Source organism: Calidris pugnax, unplaced genomic scaffold (assembly GCF_001431845.1).
Source record: "Calidris pugnax isolate Ruff unplaced genomic scaffold, ASM143184v1 scaffold102, whole genome shotgun sequence".
Lineage (NCBI taxonomy): Eukaryota > Metazoa > Chordata > Aves > Charadriiformes > Scolopacidae > Calidris > Calidris pugnax.
In genome coordinates this window covers 1017406-1037955 of record NW_015090846.1, presented here as the reverse complement: position 1 = coordinate 1037955, position 20550 = coordinate 1017406, and the positions used below count along the sequence as shown (strand labels likewise).

Sequence of the window (20550 nt, the reverse complement as noted above, 5' to 3'; positions counted from 1 at the left end):
TCTCGCTCGCTCTCTGGCCTTTTATTTTCCTATTTTTCCCCTCCTTTTTTTTTTTTTTTGGTAGTATTTCCAGGATTATTTTGGCGAGGGGGTGCACAAAAGCAAACAGATGAGGGAAAAAAAAAAATAATCACCTTCCTGGCTGTGCCTGATGGTTTGGCAGGGCTCAGGCAGCCTGGAAATGGAATGTGATTGTGGCAAATCACGGCGGTGACTCCTCGGCCGCCTCCGTGGTGCTGCACAGGAGCTGGTGGCACAGGACAGCTGGATGCCAGCACCCACCGAGGCAGCCCCGGCACCACGGGGACCTCGCTGAGCTGCTGGGAAGTGTAAAATACTGTCACGATGGCTTTTCTGCCCTTGACTGAACATTTTGGCTGGGGATGAACAAGTTCAACCTCCTTGATGTGGCCGGGTGCCCTCTGGGGGTTCTGGTGAGGTTGGGACCAGGCTGTGGGACCAGGAACAGCTCCTCCTCGCTTACGTTCATCCCAGGCTGGATGCTGAAGGTGCTCCTGACTGTTAGAGAGTCCTCCCCAACAGCACGAAGCCGTTGGGAGCAAGGGGGGATTTGGACCAGAGCAGCAGGAAAATCTCTGCACCTTTTCCTCCCCTCTGGCAGTGACCTGGGATCATAGAATCATCTAGGTTGGAAGGGACCTTAAAGATCATCTAGTCCAACCATCTCTCCTGCATCTCAATGTATTATCTCCTGCATCCCACCACCATCTCCCTCCTGCAGCAGCAGCTCCAGCTGCCGGATGGGACCCACGTTGGTGACTGCACCGAGACACCAGCCCAGAGCTCAGGGGCAGGGCAGGGTGGGCTCAAAGAAGGAGAGGGAGCGTGGGTGAGCCCCATCACCGCCCCCGGCCCCTCTCCCTGCTCCCAGGAGGGCTGGGATGGGGCCACACTCTCTGTCCCTCTCCAGTACCCACGGGCTGGCTGCAATGGGGGGGCTGCAGGAGCTGGGGTGGGGAGATGGCAGCCAAGGGCAGGCAGGACCAGGCTCCTGGGCAGCATCCCCACGGGCAGGGAAAGAGCCCAGGAGGAGGAGGCAGCGAGGCCGAGGCAGAGGGCAGGAATGGGTGCTGGGGGTAGGGATGCTCCGTGGACAGGTGACCCCGGCCATGGGGCTGAGGAGGCGGGGGGGGGAGAGAGGAGCCCTCCCGTGGCTCCTGCCCTTTGCCGGCCCCATTCTCTCCAAAACAAACAGAGCAGCAGCCCCTGCCTCCCCGTGTAACGACTCCACGGCGGCCAAGTTTAATATTCCCCGGTGAATGGCCCAAACAAGGAGCCCCGCGGGTCGGTGCGGCTCCGCCGGGGCACGGAGTGACGGCTCCACAAAGGGACGGGACCGTCTAATCCCCCGGGACCCTGGCACCTGCACCCCGGCCCGGATTAACGGGGAGCGAGCCGGCCTCTGCGAAGATCAGAGGCTTCTTTATAACGGCCTTGAAATAGGATTTCCTCAAGTGATAAGGGGAAGATGAGAGGGGGGGGGGGGGGGGGGGGGGGGGGGTGAGTGTTGGTACCTGCCCCCACATCAACTCCAGAGATGCTCTTTTGGGTCACCTGCCTCAAACCAGGTGCTCCAGACCTGGAGGGAGGTGGCAGGAGGGATGTAGGCATCCCAGTCCCCTCGTCCCAGGGGTGGTTGGTCCCTCCCCAACACCCCTCTCTATCTCCAGCACCCACCGAGGTGATGCTGAGACAAGGATGGGGGCTCAGCGCCCACCCACTTGCTGTCCTCGGCTCCGGGGCTGCTGTCCCCTCTCACCAATAGACCAAGATTTGGTGCTTCAACTCATCCTCATGTCACCTAATTCCAGAGTCCCTCCTGGGAGCAGCTCCTCAGTGCCCAGTTTCTGCTGGTTTCCAGCATGAAAATTTGTGGAAAATCCCCTTTGTGTCTTTTGCAGCCCTAAGAGGGCAGAGAAATGCCCGGTCTGTGATGGGCACCCTGCACCACCATAAATCTGGGGAAAAACCCTCCCAACCAGCCAAATGAAGGCTGAGCAGCTCCTTACACAGAATAAAACACCTTTATCTGCACAGGAACAACCTGTTACAGTGAGATCTCGATTCCTCACCCCTCATCACAGCCCTGCAAGCACCAACAGCCCCCAAAATCCACCCCCCAAGAGCGAGATGAACCAAGGGGGGGGGGGTTGCAGGAGAAGCAGCAGCACAGGTGGGACCTCACCAGCATCCACACCGTGTCCAAAAGCTTCATGTTAAATACCACGAGCTCTCCCTCCAACCACGCCGCCCGTCACCCACCAGCTTACTGTAAATATACTGTTGCTCTAATACAATTAAATATTTAATACTTGGGGAAGGAGAAAAAAAAAAAAAAAGTCCCATGCCTGCTTGTCTCTTTCAATAATTGTTTCGGTTTAACTCGCAATGTCCATAATGTAGTTCGTTCTTAAATCATGCAAAATTAAAGAAAGTATTTTAGACCATCTTAAAGCCTCCCCTCTGCTCTCAAAATAGCCTTTGCCTGTTCAGGCACACCCGATATAGAGCGTCGGGGTCATGGCGAACCTGGCGAGATGCTTTAGTGACGTGCTTTTCCAGGCTGCTCAGAAATAGTTTGCAGAAGGTCTGCAATAAATGTCTACTTAGAAATAAGCCTCTGTGCCCAAAGAGCGGGGCGGGTGGGCACAGTCTGGGCAACCCCATGGGACACGAGGCTGAGATGTCCATGCCCTCCCCTGAAGGACACCCCCTGGGTAGGACGGTGATGGGTTCGTGCTGGGGACAGCAAAGCCATCGAGTGGCCGAGCTGGGGCCTCAGGAAAGAGTTGTGCTTGGAGAAAGGAAGGTGATCTGCAGAGGACAGGAAAGAGCCAGGGCTGGGGACCTCCTGCCAGGGCACTCACCTGGGATGGCCTTTAATGCCAGTTCCTCCATCCCCAAACGCCGTGCTCCAGAGGCAGAGCAGTCCCCAAACTGAAGGTCTCCTCGCTGTCCCCCAGGATTAACACCAGGGCAAGGTCCCGTGCTGGGCGCTGGTCCCCTGAGAGGAGGAAAAGGCTGTGCCATCCCCACTGCCCGTCACGGACCCCAAAGGTGACCCACGTGTTGGTTCCTACACAGCACCTCGGGGACTTACCCTGCTCCTTGCAACATCCAGTTTCTGCCCAAGGGGCAGACAAACCCTCCCTTTTTTTTTGGTCAAAAACTAATGCAGTCAGTGCTTAATCCACTTTATTCGGGGATTAAGGTTGAGCAGGAGACTCAGTTCCTCTCTTGGAGACCACAGACTTGGCTTGAAGGCATCACAGCGGCTTCTGGGCTGCACAACACACCCGTGCCAGCACACACCAGGAGCTGCCCACAGACCCCAGAGCAAAACCTGTGGTGTCCCATGGTGGGATTGACCATCCCACCGGTCCCCGTGACCCCTGGGCACCAGGAGAGCAGCAGGGCTGGAGGGAGACTTGGAGGAACCTGGAGGTCGCCAGCCCTTCGTGAGGTGCCAGGGCGTCTCCTCGCCTCCTCCAGCCCAGGGTGGACTCAGAGCAGAGAGAAGCTCAATGGCTGCAGCCCCTGGGCAGGCAGCAATAATGGAGAACAAATTGCTGAACTTGGGAACGTTTCAAGCACTTTAGCCTCGCAGGCCACCAGACTGCTGATGAAAACCCAGCTTTGCAGGCACCATCTTAATGACAGGCCAAATTTCAAAGGCTTGCAAACTATTTCTTGCGCTGCCCCACCCCCTCAATAAAAGGTTGCATCAGAAAGAAGAGATATTTCCATAATTTATAGTATGGGTATTTCACTGGGGAGAGTCACTAATCTGTACTTACAGATACATTTAAGAAAATGCATCCTCCCACAATCCTGCGCCATTTACGACTATTGGCACAATCTGTAATACTCAGTCTTCAATTAAGGGACACCTTAGGGTTCATTATCACACAATTGCTCCCTGTGAACCATGCCAAATGCTGTTTTGGCACAGAGCTTGGAAGATGAATTAGAAGGAAGTCTTCTCGGTAATGCCCGCTCCCAATTCCCATCAGCAGCCTTTATGCCCTCCTCCAGCCATTTTTTCCCCCCTCTCCCCTCTTTCCAAGTGGCTTTTACTATCCCATCTTTCACTGTCTCTCTTGATTCTCTGGAGGTATATTTAGAGATGCTACATCTCCTTTTCTTCCGGCTCTCAACGTGCCTCCCGCTCCCTGCTCTGCAGATGGGATCTTCTCCCTCCCTTCCCCCGGCCGTAACCCCCCCAGCTGCCTGGAGAGCAGCTGATGGGGCTGGGTTAGGTTGGAGAAGCACAAAACTCATGTTTTTTTTACAAAAAAGGCTATAACTGTCCCCAAACTTTGCCTGGCTACAACAACAAAGTTACTGCTCCGTAACGTATCGAACAGCACAAAACTCATGTTTTTTTTACAAAAAAGAGGCTATAACTGTCCCCAGACTTGGCCTGGCTACAACAAAAAGTTACTGCTCCGTAACATATCGAACTAATGACCCACATCCCTCTCCCGCCCTGGACCAGCCACCCCCTTTGCAGGGAGGGCACAGGGCAAGCCCTGGATGGATTCAGCCACAAAGTTCTGGAAAAGCAACAAGTTTGGAGCATTAAAACCAGGGGCTGCCACCTCCTCCACAAGCAATAAAAAAAACATTGATACGGCTGTAGATCCCTGCCCCGCTGGCTTCGAGAAAACTTCCCTTCACTAAAACGGATCCTTCTGGCCCAAAGAGCTACAAATCACAGCACCTGAGTGTGGAAATCCTCCGTGTCACCGTGCCAAGAGGCACTTTGGAGTGACATGAACAGAGTTTCACCTGAATTAAGGCTCGAGCTGCCTCCACCGACCACCCCGGGCTCCTCCGGCGACGGGACGCGGGGACCTCCCAGACGCAGTAAAAACCAGACGGGAAATACTTCGCCCACAAGACACCTTGTGGAAATTTTATTATATAGAGTGTAAAATGCAACTGTCAGTCAAATAAAAAGAACACTTTTTTTTTCTTTTTAAACACCATGCTCGACATTAACCAATCGCGTTTCTTTATAGTTAGACATTTCAAGCATAAGGAGAAAAAAAAAATAAGGAAAGAACTCAAGAACTGTAAATTCAGTACATTTCAAAACGGAATGTCCCGTAGGGCAATTAAAAATGCAAGAAAAAATAGCTTCAATTCCGTTTTTCCTTTAAAAATACACTGTTATCTGTACAAGAAACACTACAGTAAACATTGGAAATCATATTATCCCTTTTATTAAATCAAAATTATTTAGCGCATACTGTGGTTAATACTAGATTCATTTATTTCTCTAGGTAATTTGACAAATATTAGATAAGAAAATATTTAAAAGAAATGAAAAAGCAAAAAACACCTTGGAATTAAAAAATAGTTACTACCTTTTATATGGTTTTATGTTCCACAGTGTTTGTTAAAGGTACTAATAGCAGATTCATTTTAATATTAAAAATAACAGTATTTATATTTCTGAGAGCATAGAGGAAAGTTTTTTTCTTTTTTTTGTTTTGGTTTTTTTTTTTAAACAAGCTTGGAGGTCTTAGATACATAAATGCAACTAGCAATGGAGACATGAAAAAATGTATTGCTAAAAAAATTAACACGTTTTTATATTACCCCTTTAGACTCTAGAAATTATACAAACCCTACAAAATGTCCCCCCCCGCCCATAACTTGCCTGACAGCAAAACAGGAACTGTCTCAATACAGAATTCACATAATTAATTACAATACATATCATAGTTCAGTTTTTAAAAAAATGCAATAAAATCAAAGACAGCCAAGATACAAGAAATTAGAAGTAAAACATTTAATGAATTTACATATTTAAGAATATTTAAATACTGTTTAAAATTTTTTTTTTCTTTTTAGGATTTGTTACATACCACCTAAGACTTCCAAGCCACTCTTTCTGTTGCAACAGAAAAGATCGAAAATTAAAAAGGAAAAAACACACAAAAAAAACCCACATGTTGAAATGTCACAGCTCTGGGGTGCGTTTTGGTGCCTGTAAATTCTCTGGCTTCTCTCCAAAAAGAATCCCGGAGTTTTGTTTTTGTTTTTTTTTTTTACAAATTTGGAAACAAAATTACCAGCATGTCCATAAGTTTAGTACATGACTAATTGTTCCTGATTCTTAGAAAAGTTCAGTATAGATTATCCTACAACTAGTGTTTCACAAACAAACAGAAAAAGTCTTCATCAAAATGTTGCAAATCTAGAAACCTCTGTTACAAAAAGGTTTTCTTCCACAATGATTCCAAGAAAAAAAAAAACAAAACAAAACAAAAAAAAAAACAACAACAAAACAAAATTGCCACGAGGACCTTGTTCTACTGCTCCTGGAGAGAGAGAGAGGGGAGAAAAGGAGAAGTTACTTGGTCAGCAGTGAATTCTGAGCGCTGTGGAGCCCTCCTCCCCCGGCAGAGCCGTGTCTCTGCTTCCCCCATCCAGCCCAGCAGCATCTATCCATCCCTCCATCCCTCAAAGGATGCTTCCAGCCGCTGTCGGAGAGGTCTCTGCCCTAACTCCTTCCAGGAGTTCGTGCCTCTTTATCGAACAAGATCTCTCTCTTCTCTCGAGGGCCAGACTTTGAGAGAGGGATGAAGAGAACTCCCTTTTATCACCGCTTTAGGTCACACTTGGCCGGCGGCGAGCGCCGGTTCCTGCGCCCGGCTCGACCTCGGGGCTGCCGGAGGCTGCAGCTGGAGGAGCCCGAGTAAAGGAGAGGATTCAGTGGGGAGAAGCCGATGGCACGAAGGTGGATCTGGGCTCTGAGGGGACTTTTTGCAAATATTCTGTGCAGCCAGAGCTCAGGAAAGCCCTGCGGGTCCGACCGGGATAAATCCCACACAACCCTCCGGTGTCTGAGCGATACCGAGGTGAGATTTTTTACTTGGTGGCTGGTTAATCCAAATTATTTTTTCAACAGTTTTCTGCTCTCTTTCAGGACAGGGTGCTCCATCCCCAAGGCCCCCGGGCTTTGTGCACTGTCCCAGCAGGAAGCTTACAGGAGAAAAGGCAAAGTTTGCCCACACGCTCCTGGACCGCACAATGTGCCACGCCATGGCTCCATCATTCCTTCTACTTTAATTCCCTAAAGTCACAAAACAGCCTGGGGGTTACAAAGAAAGGTCCCCAGGAAAAACAAATAACGTCCCAGTCCTTTCCCAAAAAAACCCCTCATCCTGTACAGGGAAAAAAAAGACTCTGATGTTGAAAGAACACGACAGGGAGCAGCGATTTCTGACTTCTGTGATCCCTTCCTCAGCCACAAAATATCTCTTTGCTTCACTGTGTGAACCCAAAGCTGAGTCCCCGTGCCAGGGCAAGGCCATCCCACCTTGTTCCCCACGGGAAAGAGCATGGGGGGGTGAGGAAATGTGAATACACACCTGGCTGTGGGCCTGAGCCTGCCCTAGTGTCTGCCCGTAGTAGGCAGCCTGCTGTCTGTAGTACTCTGCCCACGCCATCGTTTTTTCAACAGTTTTCTGCTCTCTTTCAGGACAGGGTGCTCCATCCCCAAGGCCCCCGGGCTTTGTGCACTGTCCCAGCAGGAAGCTTACAGGAGAAAAGGCAAAGTTTGCCCACACGCTCCTGGACCGCACGATGTGCCACGCCATGGCTCCATCATTCCTTCTACTTTAATTCCCTAAAGTCACAAAACAGCCTGGGGGTTACAAAGAAAGGTCCCCAGGAAAAACAAATAACGTCCCAGTCCTTTCCCAAAAAAACCCCTCATCCTGTACAGGGAAAAAAAAGACTCTGATGTTGAAAGAACACGACAGGGAGCAGCGATTTCTCACTTCTCTGATCCCTTCCTCAGCCACAAAATATCTCTTTGCTTCACCGTGTGAACCCAAAGCGGAGTCCCCGCGCCAGGGCAAGGCCATCCCACCTAATTTCCCACGGGAAAGAGCATGGGGGGTGAGGAAATGTGAATACACACCTGGCTGTGGGCCTGAGCCTGCCCTAGTGTCTGCCCGTAGTAGGCAGCCTGCTGTCTGTAGTACTCTGCCCACGCCATCGTGTAGTCCGGCTGGGAACTTGCCTGAGAAGCAGCGCTGGCAGCATGACCTGGGGGGGAAAAGAAGGGAAAAGAGAGAGATGAGCCATTCAGCAAGACCAAGCCCAGGCTCGGGATCTCCTTTTGTAAAGCCTAAAGAAGAGCCAGCCCCCTTCCAACAGCCACAGACATCTGAAAGAGCAACGCTGGCTCTCTGGATACGACGCGACAGGCTTGGAGCTGGTTTGCAAGTGACAAGCCAAGAGGAGCCACAAAGCATTAGGAGAACCTTCCTGTGGCCACAGGGACAGTGTGACAGCCCCACACCTTCATCCTCTGCCCAAAGGCCCCAGCAGCACCGTGTCAAACACAAATCCAGAAGTCAGCACCGTGCCCTTCTCAACAGAGTGGAGAAAGCCAGGCCCCTGTTTATCCCCACACACAGAGCTCTCCTGCCCTCTCTGCAACCCAGCTTCAGCTTCTGCTTTTCCTTAGCATCAGTTCTTTCCATGCTCTGTCTCCCCCAGGCAGGCCAACTGCCAGCATGGGGTCTGCTGTGGTTCTACAGGAGTCCCTCTCCCACAGCACGACCAAGAGCTTCCAGCAGGAGAACTACACACCCCATCACCAACAGGAGAGGAGCAAAGGGGGTTGGGAGAGGACTGGAAGCCAATAACGGCAGGGGATGGAGAGACAAGTCATCAGATTAGAGTTAACTCTCTTTCCAAGAGTTGATTCATCTCCAAGAACCCCGATTCACTCACTCTGTTTTTTGAAATACTCCTCCCATGCTTTGCTGTAATCGGGATGGCTGTTCTGCTGCTGGCTCTGATGGCCTGTGCAAAGATGACAACAAGGGGCACGTCAATAGGGAACAGGTGACAGTTTCCAGCCTCTCCAGACCTCTCCACCAGACAGGCCCTGGACCTAACCTCTGACACTTCAGCTTCCACCTTTCTACAGTGTCAGGCACCTCAGGGAAAGCCAAGGAAAAGCTCAATTTCCTGATTTCATCTCAACTGTGCCCTGTTAACAGGCATTAAGCCAGGTCTCCCCCTTGCTGGGACCCACCAAAGCCAAAGCATGATAAACTGGGAGCTGCCCAGTTTATCAGCCACCCCAGGCTGTCAGTCCAGTCCCATCCAGCACATGGACGGAGCCTTCAAACCCCTGACAGAGCTGAGACCTGTCACCTCCATCTCCAGCCATGGAGCTGCCACGGAGCTTCCACCTTTCTACAGTGTCAGGCACCTCAGGGAAAGCCAAGGAAAAGCTCAATTTCCTGATTTCATCTCAACTGTGCCCTGTTAACAGGCATTAAGCCAGGTCTCCCCCTTGCTGGGACCCACCAAAGCCAAAGCATGATAAACTGGGAGCTGCCCAGTTTATCAGCCACCCCAGGCTGTCAGTCCAGTCCCATCCAGCACATGGACGGAGCCTTCAAACCCCTGACAGAGCTGAGACCTGTCACCTCCATCTCCAGCCATGGAGCTGCCACGGAAATGACCACGTTTTGAGTCATCTCACTTGGTTTTCAGGGGTCTGCATCCTTCACCCCCGCTCTCACCAGCAGAGCACTTCTGAAGGAGCCCTGGTGGGCAGTGCCCATCTGTACATGCCAACACAAGCATCCATCTGCCCCAGCTCTGGGGTGGCCAAACTGCTGCAGAGTCCTCAGGAGCCTGCACAAAGCCCGTCCAGCTCCCCCTGCCCTCAGCACGACACCCCATGCATCATCCAGAGGCACCCACGACACCATGTCCAGGCTCCTGCCTACACAGAGAGACCCTGCAGACCCCAAAAACTTGATCTCCACCTAGCACAGACTCCTTCTCTTCGAAACACTACGACACCTGCAATCCTGCAGGTCTACAGGGGTGCTCCATCCAGCTGGGTGCAGAGGTGGGGTGCCCACACCTCCCACCCTCAGCCAGACAGGAAAAAACAGCCCCAAAGAGACAACACAGCAATTAGAAAACTGCAGAGAGGGACAGGCACAACGAGAGCACGAGCCACCAGACACTGCAATCCTGCAGGTCTACATGCTGTCACTGGGGTGCTCCATCCAGCTGGGTGCAGAGGTGGGGTGCCCACACCTCCCACCCTCAGCCAGACAGGAAAAAACAGCCCCAAAGAGACAACACAGCAATTAGAAAACTGCAGAGAGGGACAGGCACAGCGAGAGCACGAGCCACCAGACACGGAGATGGCAGGGGAGGACAGGAGACCTGCGTAGAGAGCCCTTCCCAGCCCATCCAACCACTTCTGCTCCATGTCCTGCGACGCTGGACGAAGGGGGGGCTTTGGAGGGGGGGAAGGGGGAATATAATACACTGCGAGTGTGAAGTGGGTGGAGGGAACAGGGCAGCAGTGTCCTGTCCAGGGGCATAAAAGCGGGTTAAAAGACTTGACCAACGCTACAAGTCAGGACCTTTTCTGGCAGAGGTCAAGGCTGCCTCAACTGTCCACCTGCTAATGCCAACAAAGGACCTCCTTCAATGCCTTTTCTTCTCGGAGAATTACAGTCCGCAGCGGGCTGAAAGGACACGCAGCTAAATGCATTTCACAGCAAAATGTTTCCCCAGCCAGTTAATTTATTTAAGATGGGGGGAAGTAATTAAAATCTAAATACATGTGTAGGGGTGGGGGTCTGCCCCTCCTCCCACCAGGAGGGCACTCTGGAGCCTGTCCCCAGGAAGCCTGGCTCCGAGGACTCAGCCGGCTCTTTTCAGGGCTAGCGGAGCTGCGAACAAACGGCGGCAGCACGAGGGGAAGGGACCCTTCACAACACTGATTTCAAGTGCAAAAGCAGGTATTTACCTAGTTTCTCATAATAATCCTCCCACGCCTTGGAAAACTCCACCTGGCCTGACTGGGAATCACCGTGATCTGCAGCAGGAGAAAGCACTGGAGGCTGCTTAAAGCACAGTGTTATCTTGTCTGTCCTCTCTCCTTACCAAGGCTGCCTTCAGTGGGCCTGGCTACAAACAGGAACGTGGGGGATCCTTAAGCAGACATGGAACTAGAGAGCCAACGTTTTCCCATCAGGTTCAACAGCAGAAATCAAACATCTGCCCCCAAAACACGGCCTTGTGGGACTAAACCCGTACAGGGGAAGGATAACAGCAAGGCAGGATGCTTCACTGGTCCTGGGAGCCAGCAGAAACCTGACAAACTCATTGCAAAGCAGTAATCACTGGGATACAAGCTGCACCATCAGTAATGGGGGGATTCAAAGGGTCTGTGCTTCTTCCACTGGGCTCCAAAGCCAGGAGGTGTGAACTCAAGACACAACTGCATGTTGCAGGAAGGGAGATTTTTCCCCCCTGCCAGTAGCTGTTGGGCAGGATAAAAGGATGTTTCAGGAAGATGAGGAAGAAGATCTGTTACTACCCTGAGTTTCTAAAGGCATCTTGCAAGGCAAAGAGCAATGAACATTTCATAAGCATTTATTTAAAGGCTTTATGGGAAGCTGAAGAAGACATTTTCTGTAGAGCTCTCCCTGCTGCACTGACTGCTCTGCTTCCCAAAGCCCAGGAAAGCCCAGTGCTCTTTGGGGTGCACAGGAAAGGATTGGTGTAGAGCTCTCCCTGCTGCACTGACTGCTCCGCTTCCCAAAGCCCAGTGCTCTTTGGGGCGCACAGGAAAGGATTGAAACAATAATTTTTCCTGTAAAAGAAGGTAATGGGAAAATACTCCTCTTCAGCACCATATTATTCCACTCCTGTACAAAAAAAAGTCCTTTCAAGCCCACCATTGCACTTTGCTGTCCTGAAAACAGAACGACTAGTGACCTTCTACAAATCCCTAGAGCTCAAAGGAAAAATTCTGATTTTTAGACTGCAATTGCTGATGAGCAGGACTCTTCCAGAGGCATTTTTCCAGAGTATTCTGAAAACAGGGGTTCCTGTGTCCTAGAGTAGCACACATTGTAGAAGTGTGCTAAGTTAACAACGCAGCATTGAGGATTTCCAAATTTCATCTATGCACAATTTCATAAACATTAAAATGTGATTACTGTTCACAGGGAATCACAAGTGCCATCGCAGGCATTGCTCCTCCAGCGTTTCCTCTACCTCAGGCACCTCAGAGGGGAAGTTTATACTGAAGTTAATATTCTACTTCATTGCTAAATCAGCTTTAGCACTGAAAAGCACCTGCCATTAAACCCCTTTAAAAGTACTCCTCTACTCCCATGCTTTTTGGTGCTTAGCTTTGGTTTTCACAAGACTAGGACGTTAAAAATTCCACCATATTTCCTGAAAAACTGTGATTGAAAAGTGTCTGTTGGACATTACTGCCCATACCATGAGCTTTGAGGTTACCAAGCAGACTGTGAATGTGCTCTGTTTAGGGCAAACTACTACTCTGGCTGCTGAAGACACAGGATGATGCTGTTACCAACATCACCACTACCTTTTACTACTTCTGTTACTCTGAAAAGGGGGATGCCCCATTCCAATCTATTGGAATTTGTCTAAACCAGGTTTTAGGAAGAAATGACACTTTGAACCTTGAAGAGTAACAGCCAGCCTGACTTAGTGCTGGTGGCTTGAACTGGAAAGCCCAGAAAGCCCAGCAGCAGGGGTGATCTGGGTTCAGTTTTTGGACTCATCACTAAGGACATGTGTGCACTATGATTTTTAAATTATCATTATTTGAAAGCTGGTTACCCCACTGGCCTCTGAGCATTTAGCACTGTGGAGGATGAGCAATTCTCATCAACACCCAAAAGGAGACAAAGGGCTGCTACAGGAGCCAGTGTGGATGAACCAAAACAGAAGCCCTGCCTGTCATTTCTTCTGTTTCCTACATCACCTTGCCTAGTCTTTCCTTCAGACCAGGAGTTAAACAGTGAGAAGAGCTCATAAGAAAAAAAAAAAAAAGAAGAAAATAAGCAAGAACTGATAAGGTCAAGAACAAAGGGATGGGAGAGCTCATCATCAGACACAGTGTGCCTGGCTGGGAGGAAGGTGAGTTGGCAAGTGCTTGCCTGGAGAATCCTGGAAGAGGAGAGTCTAAGGCAGAAATGTTTTTGTTAGAACAGACAGCAAGGACTGAGTTTCTACACAAAGAGAGCAGAAACGGGCAATAAGCAGTTAAGCACAGAAAAAACGCTACAGTTTTCAACAGACTTCAGCTTATTCTGAGCTCAACCACCACAGACTGGCTCCACACACCTCTGCTGCTCAGAAGTTATCTTGCTGTTTTCACACAAGTGGTCTCACGGGTGAACCTGTGCTTTGCAGGCACGAAGCAGCAATTGCAAAGGGATCACCAACCCTTCTCCAACCCGTGTCCTGGACACTTACTTGGGACTTGCTGTCCAGGCTGCTGCCACGTCTGGTAGGTACTGCCCCAACCCTGCGTCATGAACGCCTGGGGACCACTGCAAAGGACAGAAAGGCACACTGAAGCAGACAAAATACTTAATAAAATACTTAGCAAGCCATACATGTGACACCCACAGAAGTGAAATAATTACTGATAGTCAGCAATTGCCAAGCAAACAGGCAAACATGGGAACAAAAGGAAATGCTGTGTAGGTGTGACTACTGACTGCCTTGACATTGGTCAGTTCATGAAGCCAAGATGAAGGTCCTCGTGGTCATCTACTCATTTTAGGCTTCTTTCCATGCTCTCACTGTACTAGAGACAGGAATTTTGGAGATGCCAATACCTACCTTGTTTATAATTTAATAGTTTAAATCCTTCCTGCAGTTAAGCTTAAAGTTTTCATCTCACTTGTTTCTTGCTTCTGAATGTTCAATTTTTAAAAGGTTCCACTTATACTTCACCCCTTCAGGGCCCTCCACCCTTCTCCCAATGCTTTTATAGCTCCCAGCCATTGCCCACAGCCCACCCATGACGAGGAGGTGATGCTTACTTTTGATGAGGTGTAGCGGGTGCTTGGCTGAACGGACTTTGACCAAATCCTCCAGGTCCACCCATGCTGGTACCCTGTCACAGAATCCACAAATATTTAATGCCAGCTCTAAGCACAGCGTGGAGGCAGCTAGTATGAGCAATAATAAAGGAGAGAAGACAGCCTAGGACATGTTGCACTAAACTCCAGCATCTGAAAGTGACCAATTCTCCAAGGATGAAGTTCTCAGGACTGTCAGCACGCTCCAGAAGCCCAGCTTCAGAAGCAACCCTGGTCGGCCCACTAAAGGGCTAAGAGGGACTACAACACAGTTGGAAGTTTTCCTTTGAAGAGCTTGGATCCTGAGCTTCTCCTCTCAGGCAATTCAGCGTAAAGGCTGCTTTTCAGCTTTACCATGCCCCCCTTCAGTATTTTCCATACTTTCTTTTACTCAAGGCTCCCCCTTCAGTAGTACTCCAGCTTGAGATTATTAAGCTTCAATACCACAGCACTGCATTAAGTGGAAGACAAAAGTCATCCTGGATTTACTGGAGCAAGGAGTTGAGTGTTACTTTTAGTATGACGACGCCAGGATTCTGTCATTCTCATGTAGTGACACTATTGTCTTCCCTTCAAAAAATCTCCTTTGACAGCCATCTCATACCTTATTTCAATACCACAGCACTGCATTAAGTGGAAGATAAGTCATCCTGGATTTACTGGAGCAAGGAATTGAGTGTTACTTTTAGTATGATGATGCCAGGATTCTGTCATTCTTATGTAGTGACACTATTGTCTTCCCTTCAAGAAATTTCCTTTGACAGCCTTCTCATACCTTGTGGTCGGCCCACTAAAGGGCTAAGAGGGACTACGACACAGTTGGAAGTTTTCCTTTGAAGAGCCTGGATCCTGAGCTTCTCCTCTCAGACAATTCAGTGTAAAGGCTGCTTTTCAGTTTTACCATGCCCCTCCTTCAGTATTTTCCATACTTTCTTTTATTCAAGGCTCCCCCTTCACTAGCACTCCAGCTTGAGATTATTAAGCTGCAATACCACAGCACTGCATTAAGTGGAAGACAAAAGTCATCCTGGATTTACTGGAGCAAGGAGTTGAGTGTTACTTTTAGTATGACGACGCCAGGATTCTGTCATTCTCATGTAGTGACACTATTGTCTTCCCTTCAAAAAATCTCCTTTGACAGCCATCTCATACCTTATTATTGCTGTTCTTCCCTCTCTGACCCATGATTATGTCAGCAAAGAGTCAGATCCTTCTGGGACCACAGCAAAAATTAGTCCAATGGATGCTAGAGGGCCATCAAAGTTTGAGACAGCTGCTAACAGGCAAGTGGTTTTGAAGCTAAATAACGTAAGCACGTGTATTTGGTTGGACTAGATGATCTTAAAGGTCCCTTCCAACCTAGGCGATTCTGTATTCTATGCCATCCTGGAAGTCCAGGCCTAAATTCACATCTAAAAGGACAGGCCAAGATGAACAGAGATGGGACTTACACCAACTTTCTCATCTATGAGATGTCTTGCGAGTTCAATTTGCTGGGGAACTCCTCTGATTGTGAATATTCGTACACCAGGGTCTGTGTTTGGAGGTGGGTTTCTCTGGAGCTCAACGTGGGCTCCTGACTGCTGATTTATGCTCTTGATGTTCTCACCACCTGAAGAAAAGAAAATCAAGAGAAAAGAAAACATTCAGCATCTTTTTCCATAAAAAAAAAGCCATAACAAAGTCAGGCTCCAGTAATGGAATATAGTTGCAACTACCTTCTGTGTGCCTCAAGGGAGGTGGACTGAGGATGGCAGCAGCACAAGAAACCACAGTACCTGAGCTCGTGTTGCTCCTTTTAACTCTTTCATGAGCGTGACCCGAAACTGTGAGCTACTGCCAGGTTTTTTTGGAGTCATGGATGGTGCTGTTTGAAGAACCCACACAGTCCCCCTGTGAGCACATTGCCAGGCTGCCAACAAAACACAGCATGGCTCAGATACACTTTGATAAATCAGATGCAGACGCTGTACTGACTGAATGCTGGTGGTTTTGCACAGCTGTTCATAATCCTCAACACAAGAAAGTCACCTGCAACTGAAACATCCTTTTTCCTTCTTCCACGAGCCTATTTTCCCCATCACTAGGCATTTCATTCCACTAAGGCAAAAAAGCCACCAGCCACATACTTCATAGCTTAAAATACTTAGCCATACATGTGACACCCACGGAAGTGAAATTATTACTGATAGTCAGCAACTGCCGAGCAAACAGGTGAACGTAGGAACAAAAGGAAATGCTGTGTAGGTGTGACTACTGACTGCCTTGACATTGGTCAGTTCATGAAGCCAAGATGAAGGTCCTCGTGGTCATCTACTCATTTTAGGCTTCTTTCCATGCTCTCACTGTACTAGAGACAGGAATTTTGGAGATGCCAATACCTACCTTGTTTATAATTTAATAGTTTAAATCCTTCCTGCAGTTAAGCTTAAAGTTTTCATCTCACTTGTTTCTTGCTTCTTAAAGTTCAATTTTTAAAAGGTTCCACTCACACATCACCCCTTCAGGGCCCTCCACCCTTCTCCCAATGCTTTTATAGCTCCCAGCCATTGCCCACAGCCCATCCATGACGAGGAGGTGATGCTTACTTTTGATGAGGTGTAGCGGGTGCTTGGCTGAACGGACTTTGACCAAATCCTCCAGGTCCACCCATGCTGGTACCCTGTCACAGAATCCACAAATATTTAATGCCAGCTCTAAGCACAGCGTGGAGGCAGCTAGTATGAGCAATAATAAAGGAGAGAAGACAGCCTAGGACATGTTGCACTAAACTCCAGCATCTGAAAGTGACCAATTCTCCAAGGATGAAGTTCTCAGGACTGTCAGCACGCTCCAGAAGCCCAGCTTCAGAAGCAACCCTGGTCGGCCCACTAAAGGGCTAAGAGGGACTACAACACAGTTGGAAGTTTTCCTTTGAAGAGCTTGGATCCTGAGCTTCTCCTCTCAGGCAATTCAGCGTAAAGGCTGCTTTTCAGCTTTACCATGCCCCCCTTCAGTATTTTCCATACTTTCTTTTACTCAAGGCTCCCCCTTCAGTAGTACTCCAGCTTGAGATTATTAAGCTTCAATACCACAGCACTGCATTAAGTGGAAGATAAGTCATCCTGGATTTACTGGAGCAAGGAATTGAGTGTTACTTTTAGTATGATGATGCCAGGATTCTGTCATTCTTATGTAGTGACACTATTGTCTTCCCTTCAAGAAATTTCCTTTGACAGCCTTCTCATACCTTGTGATTGCTGTTCTTCCCTCTCTGACCCATGATTATGTCAGCAAAGAGTCAGATCCTTCTGGGACCACAGCAAAAATTAGTCCAATGGATGCTAGAGGGTCAAAGTTTGAGACAGCTGCTAACAGGCAAGTGGTTTTGAAGCTAAATAATGTAAGCACGTGTATTTGGTTGGACTAGATGATCTTAAAAGTCCCTTCCAACCTTAGGTGATTCTGTATTCTATTCTGTATCCTGGAAGTCCAGGCCTAAATCCAGGATTCTGTCATTCTTATGTAGTGACACTATTGTCTTCCCTTCAAGAAATTTCCTTTGACAGCCTTCTCATACCTTGTGATTGCTGTTCTTCCCTCTCTGACCCATGATTATGTCAGCAAAGAGTCAGATCCTTCTGGGACCACAGCAAAAATTAGTCCAATGGATGCTAGAGGGTCAAAGTTTGAGACAGCTGCTAACAGGCAAGTGGTTTTGAAGCTAAATAATGTAAGCACGTGTATTTGGTTGGACTAGATGATCTTAAAAGTCCCTTCCAACCTTAGGTGATTCTGTATTCTATTCTGTATCCTGGAAGTCCAGGCCTAAATTCACATCTAAAAGGACAGGCCAAGATGAACAGAGATGGGACTTACACCAACTTTCTCATCTATGAGATGTCTTGCGAGTTCAATTTGCTGGGGAACTCCTCTGATTGTGAATATTCGTACACCAGGGTCTGTGTTTGGAGGTGGGTTTCTCTGGAGCTCAACGTGGGCTCCTGACTGCTGATTTATGCTCTTGATGTTCTCACCACCTGAAGAAAAGAAAATCAAGAGAAAAGAAAACATTCAGCATCTTTTTCCATAAAAAAAAAGCCATAACAAAGTCAGGCTCCAGTAATGGAATATAGTTGCAACTACCTTCTGTGTGCCTCAAGGGAGGTGGACTGAGGATGGCAGCAGCACAAGAAACCACAGTACCTGAGCTCGTGTTGCTCCTTTTAACTCTTTCATGAGCGTGACCCGAAACTGTTAGCAACTGCCACGTTTTTTTGGAGTCATGGATGGTGCTGTTTGAAGAACCCACACAGTCCCCCTGTGAGCACATTGCCAGGCTGCCAACAAAACACAGCATGGCTCAGATACACTTTGATAAATCAGATGCAGACGCTGTACTGACTGAATGCTGGTGGTTTTGCACAGCTGTTCATAATCCTCAACACAAGAAAGTCACCTGCAACTGAAACATCCTTTTTCCTTCTTCCACGAGGCTATTTTCCCCATCACTAGGCATTTCATTCCACTAAGGCAAAAAAGCCACCAGCCACATACTTCATAGCTTCAGCTTTGTTTTTAAGCTCTCCCCATCACATGCTGTGCAATTCGCTTCAAGAAACCTCCGCTTATCAACCAGCCACATACTTCATAGCTTCAGCTTTGTTTTTAAGCTCTCCCCATCACGTGCTGTGCAATAGCTTATTCGCTTCAAGAAACCTCCGCTTACCGCGCTTCCTATTCACACCCCAGCACACACATCCCTCCACCCAACTGCAGCAGCACAGGATTCCGGGCAGTTTTCCCCCGTTTTAGAGTTCGTTGTGCATGCAGTGAACATAGCTGGCTAGTTTGCCATCTGGATACCCCAGAGCACAGGAATGCTTCGAGCAGGATGCAGCGGGGCCAGCCAAACTGGATCTGATTTCCCCAAGACCTGCTAGGTCCCAGTCTCTTAATGAAATTTGCTTAACAAAAGCCTCAGCCAACATTACAATGGTTCAATTCTTCCTTTGGAAGCTCACTCAACTTACAGACCAGCTCCACTCAACTGGAGAAATTAAAGGGTGCAGGGAAGGAAGGGGTTTTACAACTTTTAAATCACAAACCAAAAATCACCCGTCAATAGGGCATACAGCAAGCAGGAAACAGAGCAAAGGAAACTAACTGGAGATTTGTGTTTGCTTTTAATTAAAAAGAGTCTCCAAATACAATCTCCTCAATTTTGCTTGCATTTCCATCCCTATACATCCAGCACAACTTCAAAACAAACCCTGGATGCTGCAGACACTTGTTCACTTCATTGTAATGGACTCGTGACCCTTTTAACATTTTAAAGCCTTCTTGGGGAAGGGAGGAGGAAAAGTTGCCAAAGGGCAATTAACTCTTTCTAAATGAATTTTTGAAGATGCATTTAACAAAAGATAATCGTGTCACATCCCTGGGCAGACAACAGCGATTGTACTGTGCAGCCAAAAGCCAAGCCACTTATTTTCAGTCAAGCATGGGAAAGCCCTAAGATGAAGTTTCAAAACCAAGTTGTTTTTTTTTTTTTATGTAATGCTTTTGTCTGATGCACTTATTTGAAACTCTGGTTTTAACACACTGAGGTGAGATCCGAATCAACAACCATTTCATCTGCTTAATGAAAAAAAGATGAGCCTTTCAGCCAACATGATTTGGATGGTGAAGGAGCAGGAGAGCTTTGCTGGGTGACAGAGGCATAACCACAGGTTATCTCCTTCCAAAAGGGGATTAAAAACTGAAGCTCTCTCAAACTGGAAACAAGGAGAATAAGGATTTTACGTCATTTCCCCATTTAGCATCAAGTTGGTAGTTGCTGGGACTGTTTCCACATCAGCTCTCTCCTAGACCATGTTGTGGGATCAGTGTGACTCTCCAGGTTTGGCCAGAGCTGCAGGCTCCTACCCCCGTACCTGGACTTGGTGCCCTTCTCCTCCTCACCCTCCATCCTGGTACATGCCTAAGTGCTCCCTCCCATCCAAGAGATCCCAGTTCAGCCTCCAGAGCATGCAAATGAAGTGACGCAGTCAAAATGATGCTGCTCGGTGCCGGAAGGAGTTCATCTTGCCCCATAATGAGGTGACCCACTTGGCACATGGTGGCTGTCTATAGACGCATTCAGCAGCCCCCTCCATTCTTCTACCTGATGGGGGGCAGAAGTGATCCAAGAGTGGCCCCCCAGCTGGACGTGAAATCGTAAAGCAATTAATCAAACCTGCTAAAAGGCAGAGCTGACAAGAGCCAGGCCGGCCACGTTATCTGTCAATATTGCTGTATTTATCATGGAAATCCAGCGGGGGCCCAGAGAGGCTGCGGTTTGTTTCCAAGCACCACCAAAGAGAGAAAGCCCTTGACATGTGTATGGCGCTCGTCTCCACCCTTCCTCCAGTCTTTCAGAAAAGAAAAGCTGCACCTACCCACCCTCTAGAGGAAAAAGCTACGCACACGATTTGCAGGGAGCCGGGCGCTTCTTATCAGCTCCCTAAAGGCTCACACTCCCAAGCTGAGAAGTGGTGCCCAGGAGAAAAGGACCCTAGATCTTCTGTGAAATATGCCACAGAAATTAAGTTGAGAAACTTCCTCATCTCCCTCTTTTCCCCCTTTC

The 20550-nt window shown here is 48.5% G+C and overlaps 1 protein-coding gene across 1 annotated transcript in view; it reads right to left on the bottom strand.

The window, feature by feature from the left end:
• Window positions 1-4909: 4909 nt before the first annotated feature.
• FUBP3 (far upstream element (FUSE) binding protein 3) overlaps window positions 4910-20550 on the bottom strand; it is a 38243-nt gene continuing 22602 nt past the window's right edge. Inside the window, exons 14-18 of the mRNA XM_014942729.1 lie at window positions 17802-17962; window positions 16532-16605; window positions 13330-13406; window positions 7961-8088; window positions 4910-6353 (exon numbers count right to left, since the gene is read on the bottom strand). Of these exons, the coding sequence (XP_014798215.1) occupies window positions 6345-6353; window positions 7961-8088; window positions 13330-13406; window positions 16532-16605; window positions 17802-17962 (449 nt within the window). The 3' untranslated portion in view covers window positions 4910-6344. The remainder of the gene's footprint in view (window positions 6354-7960; window positions 8089-13329; window positions 13407-16531; window positions 16606-17801; window positions 17963-20550) is intronic.